The sequence below is a fragment of the Antennarius striatus genome, chromosome 15 (genome assembly GCF_040054535.1).
Source record: "Antennarius striatus isolate MH-2024 chromosome 15, ASM4005453v1, whole genome shotgun sequence".
In the NCBI taxonomy this organism is placed as follows: Eukaryota; Metazoa; Chordata; class Actinopteri; order Lophiiformes; family Antennariidae; genus Antennarius; species Antennarius striatus.
This window is the reverse complement of record NC_090790.1, coordinates 9,434,429-9,452,392: the sequence shown is the minus strand read 5'-3', so window position 1 is coordinate 9,452,392 and position 17,964 is coordinate 9,434,429. Positions and strand designations below refer to the sequence as shown.

General features: G+C 38.6%; 1 protein-coding gene across 1 annotated transcript in view; it reads left to right on the top strand.

Moving 5' to 3' along the window:
- si:dkey-112m2.1 (transmembrane protein 132C) overlaps positions 1 to 17,357 on the top strand; it is a 138,253-nt gene extending 120,896 nt beyond the window's left edge. Inside the window, exons 7-10 of the mRNA XM_068335102.1 lie at positions 4,529 to 4,737; positions 7,221 to 7,527; positions 15,231 to 15,422; positions 15,899 to 17,357. Of these exons, the coding sequence (XP_068191203.1) occupies positions 4,529 to 4,737; positions 7,221 to 7,527; positions 15,231 to 15,422; positions 15,899 to 16,981 (1,791 nt within the window). The 3' untranslated portion in view covers positions 16,982 to 17,357. The remainder of the gene's footprint in view (positions 1 to 4,528; positions 4,738 to 7,220; positions 7,528 to 15,230; positions 15,423 to 15,898) is intronic.
- Positions 17,358 to 17,964: the final 607 nt, after the last annotated feature.

The window sequence follows — 17,964 nt, the reverse complement described above, 5'->3', positions numbered from 1 at the left end:
ATGCAGTGCTGGGAATTACTTGCAACTTGTCCAAAGTGTACAACAATGTCAGGTTTTTGTGACGGTGAATGTCTTTTTTAAAGGCATCAGGATCATCTTACTAGTGAAGAGAAACTCACTGTGTGACTGAAAGTTAAAGTAGGAGCAACACTTCTAGAGAGGATATATAATAAAATTAGAACTGTGAAAAATATATTTTATTGAAAACTCTACCAGCTTCAGCTTGTTTTTGATCATCTCATAGACTGACATCTTTTCTTCCTCATCTAACGTGGATTAGCCAAAATTCAAGGAAGCAGCTCATGCTCCAGACAAAAACCGGCGTTTTTTCTGAAGGGCACGTTGCTGATGCAGCTCTAATTACCCTCTGTTCATTTGACTTGCCTCCAGATACCGTTAAAATAATGCTATTACACCATGTACTGCGTGCTAGGAGAAGCATCGGATGAATGTAGGCATACATTCCTTAAATAGGTTGTTGTTTGAATACTGAATGGACGCACTAACAAGTTTTATTCAGCAGCCTGTTCACAACTTCATTATCACTCGTCAATAATGAAACTTTTTCCATATCATAACAGAAATGATCGACTCAATTGATTCCCTCCTGTCAGCAAGTTTCAAACCTCTGTAAGTTGATTTCTGTCAGTTCTCTGAGAACCTGGCTAATTAATTTAGTACTTTACTGAACGCTTTGGGAAATGTTACCCAGGATTTCTTACCGAAGACTTCAAAACCTTAGGTACAATCCGTTAAAGGTGTTTTCCTGTAACAACATTAGAGCTAATGTCTGTACACATCCTATTATGTGATACCATAGGCAAAAAAGAACAACATAGTGGAAGTCTTTCTCTCATTTATTGTTTGAATGTGAGAGCCAAAAGTGTCTGTTTTATGTAGAGCAGCTGATTTTGTACGTTTGTGTGCACATGCATATCAGAGAAAAGAGAATCTCAAGAACAGATTTCTCAAAGGGTTTAATTATCCACTAAAGCAGTACACACAGTAGTGACACTGACCTCGCTACAGCGGATGCCCGTGCCCACCCATTTAGTTTGGGAACATTAAGTGATACTCCTCCTCCCTCCACCTTATGTTCAAAGGAAGCTCAAAATAAAACCCATTTTTGATTAGGAGCTATTGCCTTTCTCCCTCAGTTGTTCACTGAAGCTGACACATAGAATACACAGCTCAAAACAAGAGGTCTCAGCCTCAAACTAAAATATCTTAATATATTAAACCATATTTATTGAAATGTCCTACATTTAAGACCAGGTTGTTGATTTTCTTCATTTTCCCTTACCAAACTATGGACTTGCAATTTCCTCCAGGATTAATAAAGTGTCTACCTACCTACCTACCTACCTACCTACCTACCTACCTACCTACCTACCTACCTACCTACCTACCTACCTACCTACCTACCTACCTACCTACCTACCTACCTACCTACCTATCTACCTACCTACCTACCTACCTACCTACCTACCTACCTACCTACCTATCTACCTACACACCTACCTACCTACCTACCTACCTACCTACCTACCTACCTACCTACCTACCCATCTGTCCACAGTCCGTCCAACTATCTATCTATCTGTCTGTCTGTCTGTCTGTCTGTCTGCCTGCCTGCCTGCCTGCCTGCCTGCCTGCCTGCCTGCCTGCCTGCCTGCCTGCCTACCTACCTACCTACCTACCTACCTATCTACCTACCTATCTACCTACCTACCTACCTACCTACCTACCTACCTATCTACCTACACACCTACCTACCTACCTACCTACCTACCTACCTACCTACCCATCTGTCCACAGTCCGTCCAACTATCTATCTATCTGTCTGTCTGTCTGTCTGTCTGTCTGTCTGTCTGTCTGCCTGCCTGCCTGCCTGCCTGCCTGCCTGCCTGCCTGCCTGCCTGCCTGCCTGCCTGCCTGCCTGCCTGCCTGCCTACCTACCTACCTATCTATCTATCTATCTATCTATCTATCTATCTATCTATCTATCTATCTATCTATCTATCTATCTATCTATCTATCTATCTATCTATTTTTTTTACAATGATTGCATTGCTGAAACCTTCAAGCAATTAATATATTATACAACTGACAAAAAATGTAATTAAAACAAAATCTGTTTGTCATGAAAATTTTTTTTGTCTATTATGATCATAAACTTTATATATTTTGCCTCTAGGCTGTTCTTAAAGCATGAAAAGTTATTGATGGTCTGTTGTCATACACTACCCCCAATTACTCACATTTTTGACATTTTACATATAAAATAATTAGTCAGTAAATTGTTTAAATAATCAGCAGAGCAGTCAACCCCCCCCCCCCCCAAAAGAGATAATGCATTCCAGATGGATAAATAAGGAAAGGAATAAACAAGGAAAGGCAAGAGAATGACTGAGTATGACTGAGAATCTCCACAAACAAGGAAAAGCCAGGGATTACATCTGCTCCCCCAGGTCTTTATTTCTAAAATATTGATTTTAATAGAATTTAAGATAAATAAGAACACTCTCCAAAAGCAATCAAGCTTTTTGATCCTTTGCTTTATCGTGAGTCAAGCTTGATATGTCTCTGCTCATCACAATTATCTAGAACCCCCAAGGTGCAGCCCATAAACTACTGGGTCTCCATAGTTTAGAATGATGAAAACTGCTCCTGCTGGCTGCTCTAAGCAAGAATCATATTATGCTCAGTGCCATGATTTTCAATTAGTTTAGACAATATGAATTTCAGTGAATTTTAGACGTAGTGATCAGTAGCATCCCAGTACAGTGCATAACACCTACTGCCCATGATATTTCATAAAGAAAGGTGCTAATAAAGGTATTGATGAGTTCATATGAACTGACTTCCACAGCAGTTTGAGAGAGAAAGATAGGGTGAATAAACACAACATAAAAAAGAGTGGAGAGACTTTAGATGAGGAGTTACTAAGATTACTTAAACCCTTAACCTTTAAAACCAACACATTAATGTTTGTGTGTGTGTTTGTTTGTTTGTTTGTTTATAGGATTTATCAATGTGCACACATCTCACAAATATTTACATATATTAAAATCAATGATCGGCATCAGTGAGTTGTGAACTACATGTCATCAAACCAGTAGCTTAAATTTGTTTTGCATTATAATTCATACAGTAAACTGCATTATCTACCATTTTAATTTGAAAAGTTAACTATTGAAACTGTATACAAATGTTAATCAGAATCATTGGAATGATTATGATATTTATATAATATTGTATGTAGTTTTATATTTTAGATTTTTTAACCTATTAAATCCACAATTGCTGAACAGTCTTTGATGAGCTGTGTCCCTTTGTTCCATTCAGCATGTGCTAATTATCTGACAATCCTACCTAAATTGCATGCAAGCTTCATATTTACTCGCAGTCAAACAACATGACATTTAGGAGGCTACCTTTTTATATGTTTTGACATCATTGCCAACATTTTAGAAATTACACAATAATAACCAACATTCATTATTGTTGTGAAATAAAAAGCCTTCCTATCACTTTGGTTTCTGCCACTCTCTGAGGATCAACCTTTCCTCATTACAGGAGGGCTGAAGATGTGGGAGTTACAGCAGCACTGTAGTAGACGAAGGGCAAGAGTGGGAGAGTAGGAGAAAGACAAAATGAAAGAGAAGAGGAGGAGGAGAAAAAAACTGACAGATACCAACTGTCGCTGTTGTTGCTCAGAGATAGCGGCTGGTCTGACATCATTCGAGTGCAAAGATGCCAAGATGCATTCAAAGACGTGGAGACAGATGACAGTCTTCTTGTGGCTGGTTTGCTAAAAAGAAGCAACTGTCAATACTAAAGGCTTCTGTTGAAATTAACAGCTGTGCCAATCAGGCTTATGATGAGAAGAGATTTGAATGAATAGAAAATGCAATTATTACAAATAAAATTTAATGGCTGATCATTAAAAAGATTAGATCCTCAAAAAGAGAAAAAAAAAATCTGTATGAGAAGATTGCGGTACTTTGAATATAATGAGAAACACTTTTGTGTATTATTTCTACATGTTGCAGATCTCAGAAACCTAATGTGAAGTTGTACTTCATCCAGCCAGACATAATTTGGTTTGAGTGTGTGATTTGCTTTCATCAAAGTTTGTATTTTTCCTCAGTTCTACGTACTATTAGATTGAACCAGTGTCTCGTGACATTCATATCATCCAGCGTGCAATAAGGACACACTTGCAATCACTCAAACACACACAGAGACTGGACCGCGCAGATCTGATTGAGTTTTCATTGAAGCGATGCCTAATGTTTAAACCATGCTGCATGTCAGAAGAGGCTAAAAAACCCCACAAGTGGACAAAGATAAAAGAGGATAATCTCCTTCATGTGCAACAGAGTCTAAAAACTGCATCCATGATTGATTTCTTTCATACATTTACTTTATAATGTGCTCTTTTAAAGAATTTGTAAACATAAATATCCATTAAATTTTCAGTTTCAAATGGACTCATCTCCTCCATCCACCTGTCTTGCTGCAGGTGTCAGAGCGCTGTGACTATGTGTATGTTACCGGAAAGGAGACCAGAGGAAAGATCAGTGTGATGCTCAACTTCACCTACAGCTTTCTGAGTGCTCAGCTCATGATGAGCGTATGGATGCCCCACCTGCCCTTATTCATCGATGTGGCTGACCCCGAGCTTAGTCAAATAAAAGGTTGGAGAGTCCCGATTGGTCCAGGCAACCGAAGGTAAACCCTGATTTTCGTATCAAACTGTTGTATGCTGCAATGTGCGTTATTGATCATTTACGTAACATTTAATACAAATTGTATACAGCTGCACTACATCAGTAAATCTTTGCAGGACGGTTAATTCACTCATTGATTAATGCTAAAATCCTGAATAAAATAAAACTGCTGGTTCACACATCGAGATGTATTTTTGAACACAACTTCTTTATTTAGATTATTAGCCTCTGGGGTTTTTTTTGACAACCCTGCATAAGCATCTGAATCACACATTCAATTAGTAAAATAAATACAGTAGGCTGCAATAAATTGGGTCAATGATGTCAGTTCAGAAACAAGACATGGAATACAGATAATTCTATAATTAGTGTGTTTGTGATGTTCGAAGGAATACCAGTGTTAAACACTTTGAATAGACCAGGTATATTACATGAAATCAGATGTAGAAGCTGACATACAGTACATGTCCCCTTTATTGATGCAGAATTATCAGAATGAGTAATGAGCAATTCCAACTGGACATGCTATTTAAGGAAGTATGGCAAGCAAAGGTTTAACTCGTGTGAAGTCCTGCCCTGAAGTCTTTGCGGTGTCATGTCCCCCTGGCCTAAACCCCACAAGGTGGCACTGTAACACAAATACCACCTGATCTCATCAGTCATGTCTGTCCTGTGTGCCTCTGCATGACAAGTGCGTGATATATGAAGTTTATGCACATAATTGTAAGACAGAAAGCAAGATGAAGAAAAAAAGGTTAGGTTTATTAACGTGTGGACCCCCCCCCCTCCGCTTCACATTTACATCTCTGCTACCTCATTACTCCGTGGTACCTTAGCTAACCTGTCACTCACCGCTACAAACATGACCTGACCTCATGTCTCTGTTGCCAGCCACAAATGTCACCTTGGTTTAGACTGCTGATGTGAAATAAGGGAAGGGGAGGAGAGGGAGAGGGCAGGTGAGGAACTAAGCCAAGCCATTGTGCCACAGCGTGTTAACCTGTCAGCCCATTTTTCTGCCTGACCGGCCATGCCTCATTAAACCTAATGGAAACTGTCATTGTCACTCCCCTCTGACTACCTGACTGTGAGAGACATGCAGACCTGGTCCGAAAGACTAAGACAATAAATGTGAATGAAGAGGGAGCGAAAAAGAGCTAGTTGGAAAATAGATTGGAGGAAATTCAAGTTAGACATCGATGTGAGAGATGTGGAGTGACGGCCAGGAGGATGAGAGATGACAATGACAATGTACAACAAACTAGATGTATATCTACTTCTAAAGAGTGATGAAACATGAAGAGGGAAAGGAATAGAGTGATTTAAAAGTAAAATAGCCACAGCGATGTCTCTCCTTATCATGGACCTAGTCAACTCTTCAGAGCAGCTCCTTGTCCTGAGGTCACATTTACCCACTTCAACTCGGAGACCACAAAACACAATGTCTTGTTTGTTGTTATGGTGAATTATGATGGCTGTGGGAACAGTTTGTGTCAACAAACAAACAAACAAACAAACAAAACTAAATATATTTTTTACTGTTTAACAAAAGTGAAACAACCCTCATTGCATACAATACATTAATGCAGAATAGAATAATGTGGGGAAAAAAACATTCTGATATATACCGATGTCTTTCACTCAAATATCTATGTGTCAGAGAAACGGTTTTCAGGTTTTCAATCATTATTTATATCTTTATTTATATATATATATATATATATATATATATATATATATACATATATATATATATATATGTTGTTTACTACACTACTTGTGTACGTATGTATCTATATATTTTAATATTCGAACATCAAGGCCCAGAGTGGGGCCTGTTTCTCTTCTTTTGTCATTCAATGGTGGACGTATCGTGTTACTTCTTCCCCATCTTTTTCCTCAGTCCGATACAAGTCTATTAATGTGAAAGGAAGCCGAACATACTCAAACACAATGAAATGGGGCAAACATGGAAAAATCCTTCTACTAAGTTTACATTTCTTCCATAGTGTATATTCTGAGTTGGCTGGATCCACAATGCATTGGGCCGTCAGCAGAATAAATGGAGGACATGCAGGAAAATATCAGTTGCCCTTTAAAAGAAAATGAGAACACAAGCGAGGCAGCACTTTGTCTCTGCAAGCTGTTTTTAATGGATTTTTTTGAAAATACTGGGCAACTGCAGTATGACTTTTGGGAGGTTAAGAAAACCTGCAGCAGAACAGAGAGCAGAGTCTTTGTCAGCTGTAAATAAATCAGACTTCACCATATTAACGTTGATTATGAAAAAAATAAATTGCTTTGAATTGTAGAGGAATTATAGTGCTGATAACCTTCAAAATATCCTTTTCCTATGAGACTAAACTAAAATGCTTTCAGTTCTTTCTACCCTTGAAGTATACTTGTGTGACTTATCTCAACAGCCCTCACTGTTGTGAAATTGATCTGTGCTTAATTCCCACTGCTCATCTGCCATTTCAATAGGTATGAGAGGGTTGCTCATGGCAACGAAGACAATGCAGCCGACAAAAAGACAGAGAGTACCTGCATGGATCAGTACCAGAGCACCACCCTGCGTGTCCTCACACACTTTGTGGCAGATAGTGGAGAAGTGAGAGGAGCCTCGGAGGAGGAAGGCCCAGGCCAGCAGAACTTCCTGCTGGGAAGCGACTGGCAGGTGGAGGTCACGCAACTGGTCAAGGACTCCTTGAGGGTGGTCGACCCAAAGGTTGCAGAACTGCTGGAAGGCCAAGTCCTGATGGGCCTTAGTGCTGGAACCACCAAGCTACAGGTTGTACAGCATGTGTGTGTGTGTGTGTGTGTGTGTGTGTGTGTGTGTGTGTGTGTGTGTGTGTGTGTGTGTGTGTGTGTGTGTGTATGTGTGTGTGTGTGTGTGTGTGTGTGTGTGTGTGTGTGTGTGTGTGTGTGTGTGTGTGTGTCAGTTTTTTGAATGTTTTGATGCCTTATAAGCAAATTTTAATGTTATTCACATCATGTGCGTGTGTTCATGTTTTCTGTTTGGGTGCACAGGAGTGTTATAGGTCAGCTATTAAGTTGTAACACATCTTGTTCACAGAAAACTGCTTTTGCAAAGGTCAGCAAATTAATTACACTTGTCATGTATGGAATATGCTTTAGATAATTCTTTAATAAGGCAACAATGTAAAGTTGTTGTGTCAGTCATCCTTTTAACATTTTTGTCAGCGATATTTCCATCAGGTTTAACCCTCTGACAAAGCCCCATGATGTCCAATATCTACTACTTAAGCCCCAACTGCCTCCTTTTTTGTCAAACTACCAAAATAGCTACGAGCAAGCACAGAATCTTACCATTCTGAATCGTTCAACAAATCAGATCCATTGGAGGGAATGCAGAAGTCTGGAAAAGTGATACTGTCAAATAAAAAAATTCTTTCAGAAGAAAATCTATCAAGATATATTGATTTTTAAGCAGGGTGTATATAATGTGAAAGGAATCACTGACGTGGCTGGAAAAAGTTCCAGCACCAACATGTAGGTCATGTTTAGAGCAAAAATATGAAAATGAATCCTCATGTACAAAAAATACCATCCAGGACCAAATTTCAGGTATGCTTACATCGATGGCTGTGCTATGACTCCCTATTTCATTCAAACTATATTTTAGAAGCTTTTGCAATGACTTTTAAGCTTTACCTATTGTTTTGTTTTAATTTAACACTTTTCAGCAAGAACCTTATGGAACTTAAATTTACCAAACATTGTTGCATTCACAGAGGAAATGAAAATTGCATTTACATTCATCAGGTAACCAGAAACATGAATCTGAATGAATGCTAATATTGCTGTTTGTCTGGATCTATAAAGTAGGCAAGTCTTTCAGACTGTGTTGCCTTTAACCATAGGAGATAAGTAGTATAGATTTTAATGAGAAGTTGGCATGTTTTGAGAGCTACATGCGTAGAATACAAGCTGGACAGAACAGAAGTTTGGCAGTGAAAAGCAAGGGAGTTTCAAAAATAACTACAATGATTGGAGCATGGTGCAAATATTTAAGCCTATCATGAGCTGACTGAAACATTCCTTGGTGGCACATCTAATAAAATGTTGCACCTCTGCAGTCTGTCTTTCTCATACTCTTTCTTTCCTTAAGACACCCACACACGCACGCGCCCACGCACGCACACACACACGCACGCACGTACGCACGCACGCACGCACACACACACACACACACTATCACTTAGAATCCTATTTATCTAATACTTCTGCCAGACCCTTGTTCAAGATGCCAAATGTGCCGTAAATCTACATTAAACTGAGATTTACAAGAAAGCGTGACATATTAGAGAAAGTCTTTGAAGCAGAGGCCCGGACTCAAATTTATTTGCCCTTATCTATCCTTTATGTTAAAGAGCCGAATCCAACACAGGTTGAATTATCTTTGTGTGAAATATTTTTAAGTCTGATAATGATGAGGGAAAAAAAAAAAATGTTAAGAAATGTGTACAATTTATTATCATATTTTATAACAAATATTATACAGTATCTGGTAAATTTATACTGACTTGTGCAGATGTTGTAGGTTTTATGATAGATGAATGATTCTGTAGGCCAGTTAGTAAAATGTATTATGAAAGCCTTGAATTTTAGATTCAGCCTTGATATTGATGCACTCGACTCAGATCCAGGATCATGTGTGACATATTTCACTTGTATGAGACCTGGAGGAAGGGATAGTATTTTATTCACCATATAAGCTAGTGCAAAGTAGAGGCCTTTTGAAAGGCAAGTTGCAATGCTTTTTATTTTTTAGATTGTACTGTAAATATACATTATACTTCAATGCATATGTTTTAGCTGAAAATAGTTTACATATTTTATGAAATCTCTAGAGCAGTGTTTCATGTGGGGCCGATGAGTTGGGCAATTTTGCTACGGAAAATGTGACTTCTCTTTTTCAATTCAAAGCACAAATGTGTAGTCATTTGTCGATAATAAGAATAAACTCTGACCTAACAAAGGAGGGTTATCATCTGGATTCAGAGACGTAGCACGAATGTTACGTTATGTTTCTATGGCTTTGAAGGAATCACTTCGAAAAAGCTTTTTTCCCCCTTTTTTATGGCGGTTTTTTCACAGGCATATGAAATTCTATTTGCTGGAATATTTAACAAAAAAAGCTCCCCCAAGAGTTGCCACCTTATCGTGGTGGGGGAGTTTGAGTGCCCGAATGATCCAAGGAGCTATGATGTCAGGGTCTTTATGCTTCTGCTAAGGTCTCCCTTGGCAAACAGGTCCTGACTGAGAGCAGTAACGAAACCACTATGGCAAGTAAAACATCAACATTGGGTCGGGCTCAGCCCAAAGCTTGACGTGGTGCAGTGCGGATTGGGTGGCAGTTGTCAGCATGGATTTCGACGACCCAATCCCCAGACAATCCTCAAACGGAGCCAGCTGAGGCACGGGCATCTGTTTTTTGATGCCGCCTGGACGCTTCCCTGGGGAGGTGTTCTGGGCATGTCCTACCAGGAGGAGACCTCAGGGAAGACCTAGGACATGCTGGAGGGACTATGTCTCTCGGCTGGCCTGGGAACGCCTCGGGATCCTCCCGGAGGAGCTGGAGGATGTGTCTGGGGAGAGGGAAGTATGGACATCCCCCCTGAGACTGTTGCTTGAAGATGGATGGATAGATGAACACAACAAAAAAGTGCAGCTCTCCATTGAAATGGAATTTATAAACCTGAACATGAAGGTTAATTGTACCACTAAACACAGACACAATTTAATTTTCCTACTAATTAATCAACATTTTCTACTGAGTGTTTTTTGAGTGTGGATTTGGTCTGCAGCTCATGTGGGATATGGAAAGATTAAATCATTCTGAATGGAAACTTGCTCTTGATTTATGGCAAAGTGTTTGGGCTTAATCCAGAGAAATAGTGTAAACACTTTGTCACTTTGAGAAATAGCTGAATAAAGTGAAAGATGAAATTACCCAATGAATCACTGTGGTTATATATTTTCAAAAAAAAAACCCCACAAACATTTACTTGGATAAGGGCTTGGCTGCTCAAACATAAAAGAAAACCAGGTGTGAAAAACTGCTTTAACCTTAAATTAAAAACACTTGGACTCTTTATGTGTCTGTTTTGAATGTATGGGTAAAATCACAAAAATCAGAAGACCTATAGAAGTCATGATGCGTTGCTGTACAAGTCAGTATTTGATGACAAAATTCAACTGAGAGGGACACTAATGGATACGCTGGATTTATGTGGAAAGGTCTGTACAGATATTACATTACAACTCAGAGACATGTTCACATTCAGCATAATCTGTGTTTACAGTTTTTTGTCTAAAATGAAGATGTGAGATGACACACCGTGTGCATCACTGCCATATCACCACCAGCTTAATCAAGCTGAGTGTTTTGCTTTGCCCTACAGAGAGCTTCTTGACAGTCTTTGAAGAGTTGTTAACTCTTGATGCTCAATCGTATGATTCATTGATCAGCACCTGGATTTTGTGAGTTTTAGTGATCCATTACTGTCTCTTTATAGCTTTCAGCATTCTGTAAAAACACGAGTCACATTCCTTGTTAAATCTTGTCAGCTGTCAATCCCAGGTCTTTCCTTTTAAGATGTGTTTGTTCTGTTTTTGCTGCAATGAAAGGTTGTGTTACCACTCAGTGAGAGATTTCTGCCAATCAACCACAGTGACATGCAGTCATCATATACAAAGGCCCTATTTCAATTAGACAATTTCCTGAGATCGTTATCTCCTTAATATTTCATCAATGTGTTGAGAATGTTGTTCTGACATTTAGTACATATTTTATTCTATTCCATAATACGTCTTTATTCAAAGTAAACCAGCAGCTACTGGCATTCAAGACCCTGGATGTTTAACATAATGTAAACATAAAATGCGAGCTCCTAGGACCATTATGGTGTTTACCTGATGTAAAAAGTGGGCTTAAAAAAACTTGGTTCAGTTCTTGTTTCCTGTAATGCACAACCTGGAACTTACAGAAAAAGCTAAGGAAAAAATAATGTGAATTTGAGAAGTAGGTCCTCTAAAAAATGGAAGTTATCAATTATCCAACAGATGGAGCTTTCAACATTTTTTAATCTACTGATGTTTTAAAAACTTGTGACTTAGGAGTTTTATTTTGATAAAACCATTCTGAGTGACAGAGGAGACTTAGACTTCAATTATTTTAAAAGGTTGATAAGGTACTATAACATTCTAAATCAATTACGGAATTGGTAATTGCACTACTATTATACAACGTCGAACATACTGTGTGTTCTATTTTATTTCATGAGAAATAAAATAATCCACATAAGCACTGTCTCACCTGCGTGTAATGGATAGACTCCTGCCATACAACACACATTTTGCTGTTAAACTTTATAAAACTATAATGTCAGCAACAATATTCAGGATAACACTGAATTGTATAGAACTGAAATATATCCTGGTGAAAATGGGATTTTACTGGGCCTGGTACTAAAAGCTCCCTGAGATTGGACAGAAATCATACAAGACATCGTGCAGCATGAAAGGGGCCCTTAATTGCGCTTTGGGACGGAATGAAGCAGCCTGTAAACTTTGAAACTGGTGTGAGGAGGGGACTTGACATACCAGATGGGGAACCTTTCGCTACAAATGAAGGCCAAAGGTCGGACCTGCAATCTCTCTCAAAGGGAAGTGGAGAGGCGACATCTCTGAAAATTGGACTGAGGACTCTAGTAGAGCGAAGGAGAAGGAATCTTCCTTCAACCACAGAATCTAAGAGATGAGGTTTGGCATGTCTGAGATGAAGTCTGGATATTTGTTAAAATACCATCAGAGTTAAGTTCGAAGTTTTGCTCAATGCTCCTGACATCTTGTGGAGAGTTGGATTGGTTGTTTCTAGTTTGTGCATCCTGGCATCTTCAAAAGGGAAAGATCCAGTACTTTCCTTTCAAAGTTGAAAGTCGGACAAATTCTGAGAAGGTATTTATACTTTATACCTACTCTACCCCTTATATTTGTCAAGCTAGAGTTAAAAACATGCAACGTCTTGAGGATAAAAAAAAAAAGCTGATCAGATTTTTACATCAGGAAAACAGATATTACTCATCTGTGAGGATGTGAATCTTAGAAACCGAAGGCAAAGCAAATATGTGTATTAAAATTGTCAATGGTTTCCAAATATTTTATTACAAATTTTGCATTTAGAGTCAGACTGCAACTTCAAACAGTGGATTTGTTTTTGTGGCATTTGCCTGTAGGTTCTTCTGTTGTTGCTTCTTCTTTTTTTTATCTTAAAAATGCAACAACTTCTGACTCGTGAGTTGCTAGTTGGAAAATTTAACACTGTTGTGCCTTATTTTTTCGTCATCTCAGGCAGGAGGTTAAACCATATTTGCCATTACATTTCACAATTTAAAATTGCATTCATAGTAGCCATGTTCAACATTTATGATATCAATGTCACTGTGTGGGAAGGAAAAGGGAAAATGAAACGATTTAAACTGAAAATGACGAAAATACGGGTAGAATTGGAACAAATGAGGCAGTGATCTCTGCCCACAGTTCATCACAGCTGGAAATCCAGCCATGTGGAGGCGACTGGATGAGAGTCTGAGGCACTAATTGGAGTGGATGGAGAGGATTCTCATCACACAATAATTTACATGCTTACATCTATGGCAAAGGGAGGGTGAATACATTAGAAATATGAAAATTACAAGTAAGTTAAGGGATGTCTATGTTAGATTCTGTTTGTTTATATAATCAGATGTTACTTTATCTATCCAGTCCATGTGGGCGTTATCTCAGCTGAATATTTGATTTGAAATGCAGAACGTACAGTTTTCTTTCATTTACATACATTCTTGTTGACCCAGCACACAAACAAGCAAAGAAAGACTGTCCTAAAACCAAAAGTAACTGAATCTTTTTCTTTGATGAAATGCCTAAATGTGAAAAAGTAATTATGTGTTACTGCCAGTAGGAATAATAAAAAATGTCAGATACCTGTAGAATAACGAGGTTAACAAGTCTTTGAGATCAACCATTCATGACTGACATGGGAGCGTACCGTCCATTCCCACTGTCCAACCAGCAGCCGACTGTGGCTCCTTTTAATTATCGCAATTATAATTTCCTGACCATAAACCTGCAGCATGGAATTTTGGTCTCCCTCTTTGACACTCAGAGTGATAACCCTCTTTTGATAGACTGTAATAAACAAGACTTGGTCATTATCCCAGATGCATTATGTTGCAGAGTTTGTTGCAGCAAACCAGTCTTCAGTCTAACAGTTCAGTTCATGTAAGACACATTCCTACCAGTGTGTCGAGATGAGGGAACTGCTTAGACATATTTTTCTGCAGTGGCCTTGATCTGGATGCTTTGAATACACCTAGCAAAGACTAAAGGAAGGCTTTAGTCTGAATTAGCAGGTCTAGGTTTTCTGCACAGCTGTTAAAATACATTGATTTACAGTAACTTCTTAGTATGTTGAGAATGCAATATTTCTGACAGCACATGAATTAATGGATTGATAGACCTACTTTAAAAGTATAACAATTTTGGAAATATTTCTATGTAGAATTTATTTAAAATAAGTTGATTGTACTATAGCAGAAAATAGGATGTATGCATGTAATTTTTATCTAACATAAAAATGTCTTTGTACTTAGTTCGTATGTTTGTATAGACTTTTGTCTATTTTATGTTTTGTTTGTGATGCTTGTTTGGGGGAAGTATGTCTCTTGTCTTGTAGTTTGTTTGTTTTGTTTTGAATTATGTTTGTTGATTTGATTTAAAATAAATAAATAAATAAATCAAGAAAGGAGAAAAAATGTACTGCATTTAATGGTATTTTTAAAAAAAAGTCAAGTCCTCTTAAGGAATTTGTCTTGTTATATAAGTCATGTAAAACAAGACAAAATAGCTATTGTCCTCAAATTTCTGAATGGTCATTTGCATTTGAAATGACACTTCAGAAACTTGACAAAAGCTTGAAGAATAACAGACATCCATTTATATGATAAAGTGTACCACTGGGTGCTGTTACCATAATAATTTAGCTTTTTAATCCAACCACTAATAATTTAGGGTAGCTGCTGTGGTAGACTCAAAACACATTTTGAAAGGGACAACAGATAAAATAATGGTTATCCGCAGAATATTCACTCACTGCAAATGGAAGAATTTTTCAATAGTGATATTGAAGTGTACTCTGACATTATATTTTGTCTGTTATAAAAAATTCTATAACAAAAGCTTTCAAAGTGACATAGGTTGAGGCAAATACAGTATAAGTAAAAATGCCTGTTTCACACCTATATAAAATCTCAAAGACAGAACAGCGAAAAACAAATAATTCAGCATTCAAGCATTGTGCTGTGTAGCAAACAGTGGCCAACTGGCTCTTTCTCTTCACTCACATTTGCACCATCATCTCAGTTCATAATTGAAAATGATGAGTAACGAATGTTTGCTTGTGTTACACAGGTGCTGGCCCCACTGACCTCACGGGTCCTTGCTGAAAGGACCATTCGGGTGCTGGATGACAAAGTAACCGTGACAGAACTGGGGGTGCAGCTGGTATCTGGACTATCTCTGTCCCTGCAGCTCAGCCCGGGGAGCAACAAGGCCATTGTTGCCACTGCAACCACACAGGAAGTTATTGGATCCCTTAAACAGGTTTGAAAGAATACAGATATTTTTGATTTGATGTTATCAAACACCCCTTAACCTACAACAGAAGATAAACTCTAGTCTTTATTTTTTCACTGTACCATATAAAGGATCAGAGCTGGATCAGGCTTAATAAAGAATATATGGATATGTATAGATTTTAGTTTTCTTTTGTAATTAATCCATTCTTGATACAGTGAAGCCATCTCCTTGATTTGCATATTGAACCACTGAACAACTCTGTAATTTTTGTGATTAGAATTTCAAATTATCCTCCTGTCTCCTCCCGGGCGAGAGCAAAGAATGTTTGGCTTTCAGAAGAATTGTTTCATTTCCACTCTATTGTTTCTATTTGCATTTCTGTTGGACTGAAAGCCCATGTTTCATTTTACAATCATTGTGATGCATTCCACAAATGCAGATTTGGTGTTATTTTAGGTGTACCTATTGTACTTATACAATTGTTTTGTGTATTTTCTTAGGAATCACTCATCAGTGCTTGGCTCCAGTTCAGTGACGGAGCAATGACTCCTCTAGATAACTATAACCCTGCCCATTTTAACCTGGTAGCAACCTCTTTGAATAAACAGGTGGTGATGGTGCAGCCCAGTGAAGTATGGAAATGGCCCATTATTGTTGCCAAAGGTGAAGGTCAGGGTTTGCTTGTCCGTGTTGAAATGAGCCCATCGGAGGTGTGTCAGAAGGGACAGCAGCACGCTATCTTAGCCACTGGGATGGCAAATATACAAGTGAGGCTTGGCAAACAAGAGGAGCAGCACAGACAACCAGGAGACCAATGGACACGTCCCGATCCTCCATATTATGGCGGATCTATATCTGACATGGAACCTGGCTTAATCAACCGTGGAGCCACCACCATGAGGGGGCAAGTTCCTGTGAAACCTAATGGGGGCCGCCTTTCAGCGGACAGCGAGGCAAGGGTCCCAAATGAATTCTCAGAATATCCAGATAAGGCAGAGCTGCCTCGCAGTCGTAGCAGTGATGATGACTTGTTGCCATCTCGAAGAGGTCTGACAGACCTAGAGATTGGTATGTATGCCTTGCTGGGAGTCTTCTGCTTGGCCATCCTCGTTTTTCTCATCAACTGCATCTCTTATGCATATAAGTACCGTAGTAAGCACCTCTCCCTGGAGGCTCCAGAAGCAATGCCCCATGCCCACGACTGGGTCTGGCTGGGACAAGAGGATGGGCTGTGTCTGCAACAACAACAGCAGGATGAGCTGGGTGGCACCCTAGAGGAAGGTAGTCAACTATTAAATGGAGGCATCCAGCGTGGTAATAACATCGTGGGAGGCTGTAGTTCCAGTGGGAGGGATCACAGGAATGAATCACTTAACTCACCCACCACCAAGAGGAAGAGGGTGAAGTTCACAACCTTTTCCAATGTCAAGACCAGCAATGGATGTCCTGCGCTCAGCCCATTAGCACTGGTGCAGACAAGTGAGATAAAATGGGTATGTCCAGACATCGAGCTTGGGGACTCCAAAGATCTTAGGAACTACATGGAAAAGCTCAACGAGAAAGCAATTAAAAACATTGCATAGGTTGTACAGTAGTCTGTGTTTTCAATAAACTTACGAGCAACTCACCTGAATGCCTTCAGAAAAATGAGGGTCGGAGGAAAGACAGGAAAGAGACAAAGACAAAAGGGTGTGGAAAACAGACTGGGTGTGCTGTTCAACTTTACCTCCTGACTTGAAAACTGTTGTTTCCATGACAGCACTCGGGAAGGTTAAAGCAAAAGACTACACAGGGGCATGATTTGCTACGACATCACAGCATAGTTGTAGAGGGGAGAATGTGAACTTGATATTGATGTTAAACGTGACTGTATGTTGTATGTCTTTAAATGAGGTTCAGTTTCCTTTTTTATGTTCGTGTTTTCATTTTGAAAAGACCTGTTTTTTTAAATGTATTTGTTGTAGTTTCTTGCGCTTTTTTTAAAGTTAATGTATGCTCTGTACCACGTCAGCAGTTATATATTATAGGAGAGAATAGTTAAATTAAATTTTATATTGTATATAAATCCAGAGTTTTATTTGAAGGTATTGTATGTGCAGTAACATTTCGTAAAGTGATGTTTGGCTTTGTTTTAATTTGTTTTTGTGGTTTAGTTATTGGTTTGTCTCCAAAAATCAGATCCATGCATGATGTTATTAAACATGAGGGCACGTGTGCCTCATCTGGGACCTGAATTTAAAAGATGTAGATAATTAATATGGATATTGCTGGAGACAAGTCAGTTTAATATTACAGTATTGCATTCTTGGTTTACGGTGCTTAGTTGAGTTTGTTTCAGTTTATTGATATTGGTTTAAAATGTTTGTTAGGCTACACCTTTCCCTTCCTATGTTAATGTTATCATTTACACTGTTCCACCCAGTCAGAAACTTCTGTTTAAGCCAACATTTTACACTGCTTTTAATCCTGATAAGATACAAAAAAGGCTACATTCAATAGAGAAAAGATCATCATTAATAGAACAGATAGACAATCATATATGACTCAAATCCCACAATGTTCCATA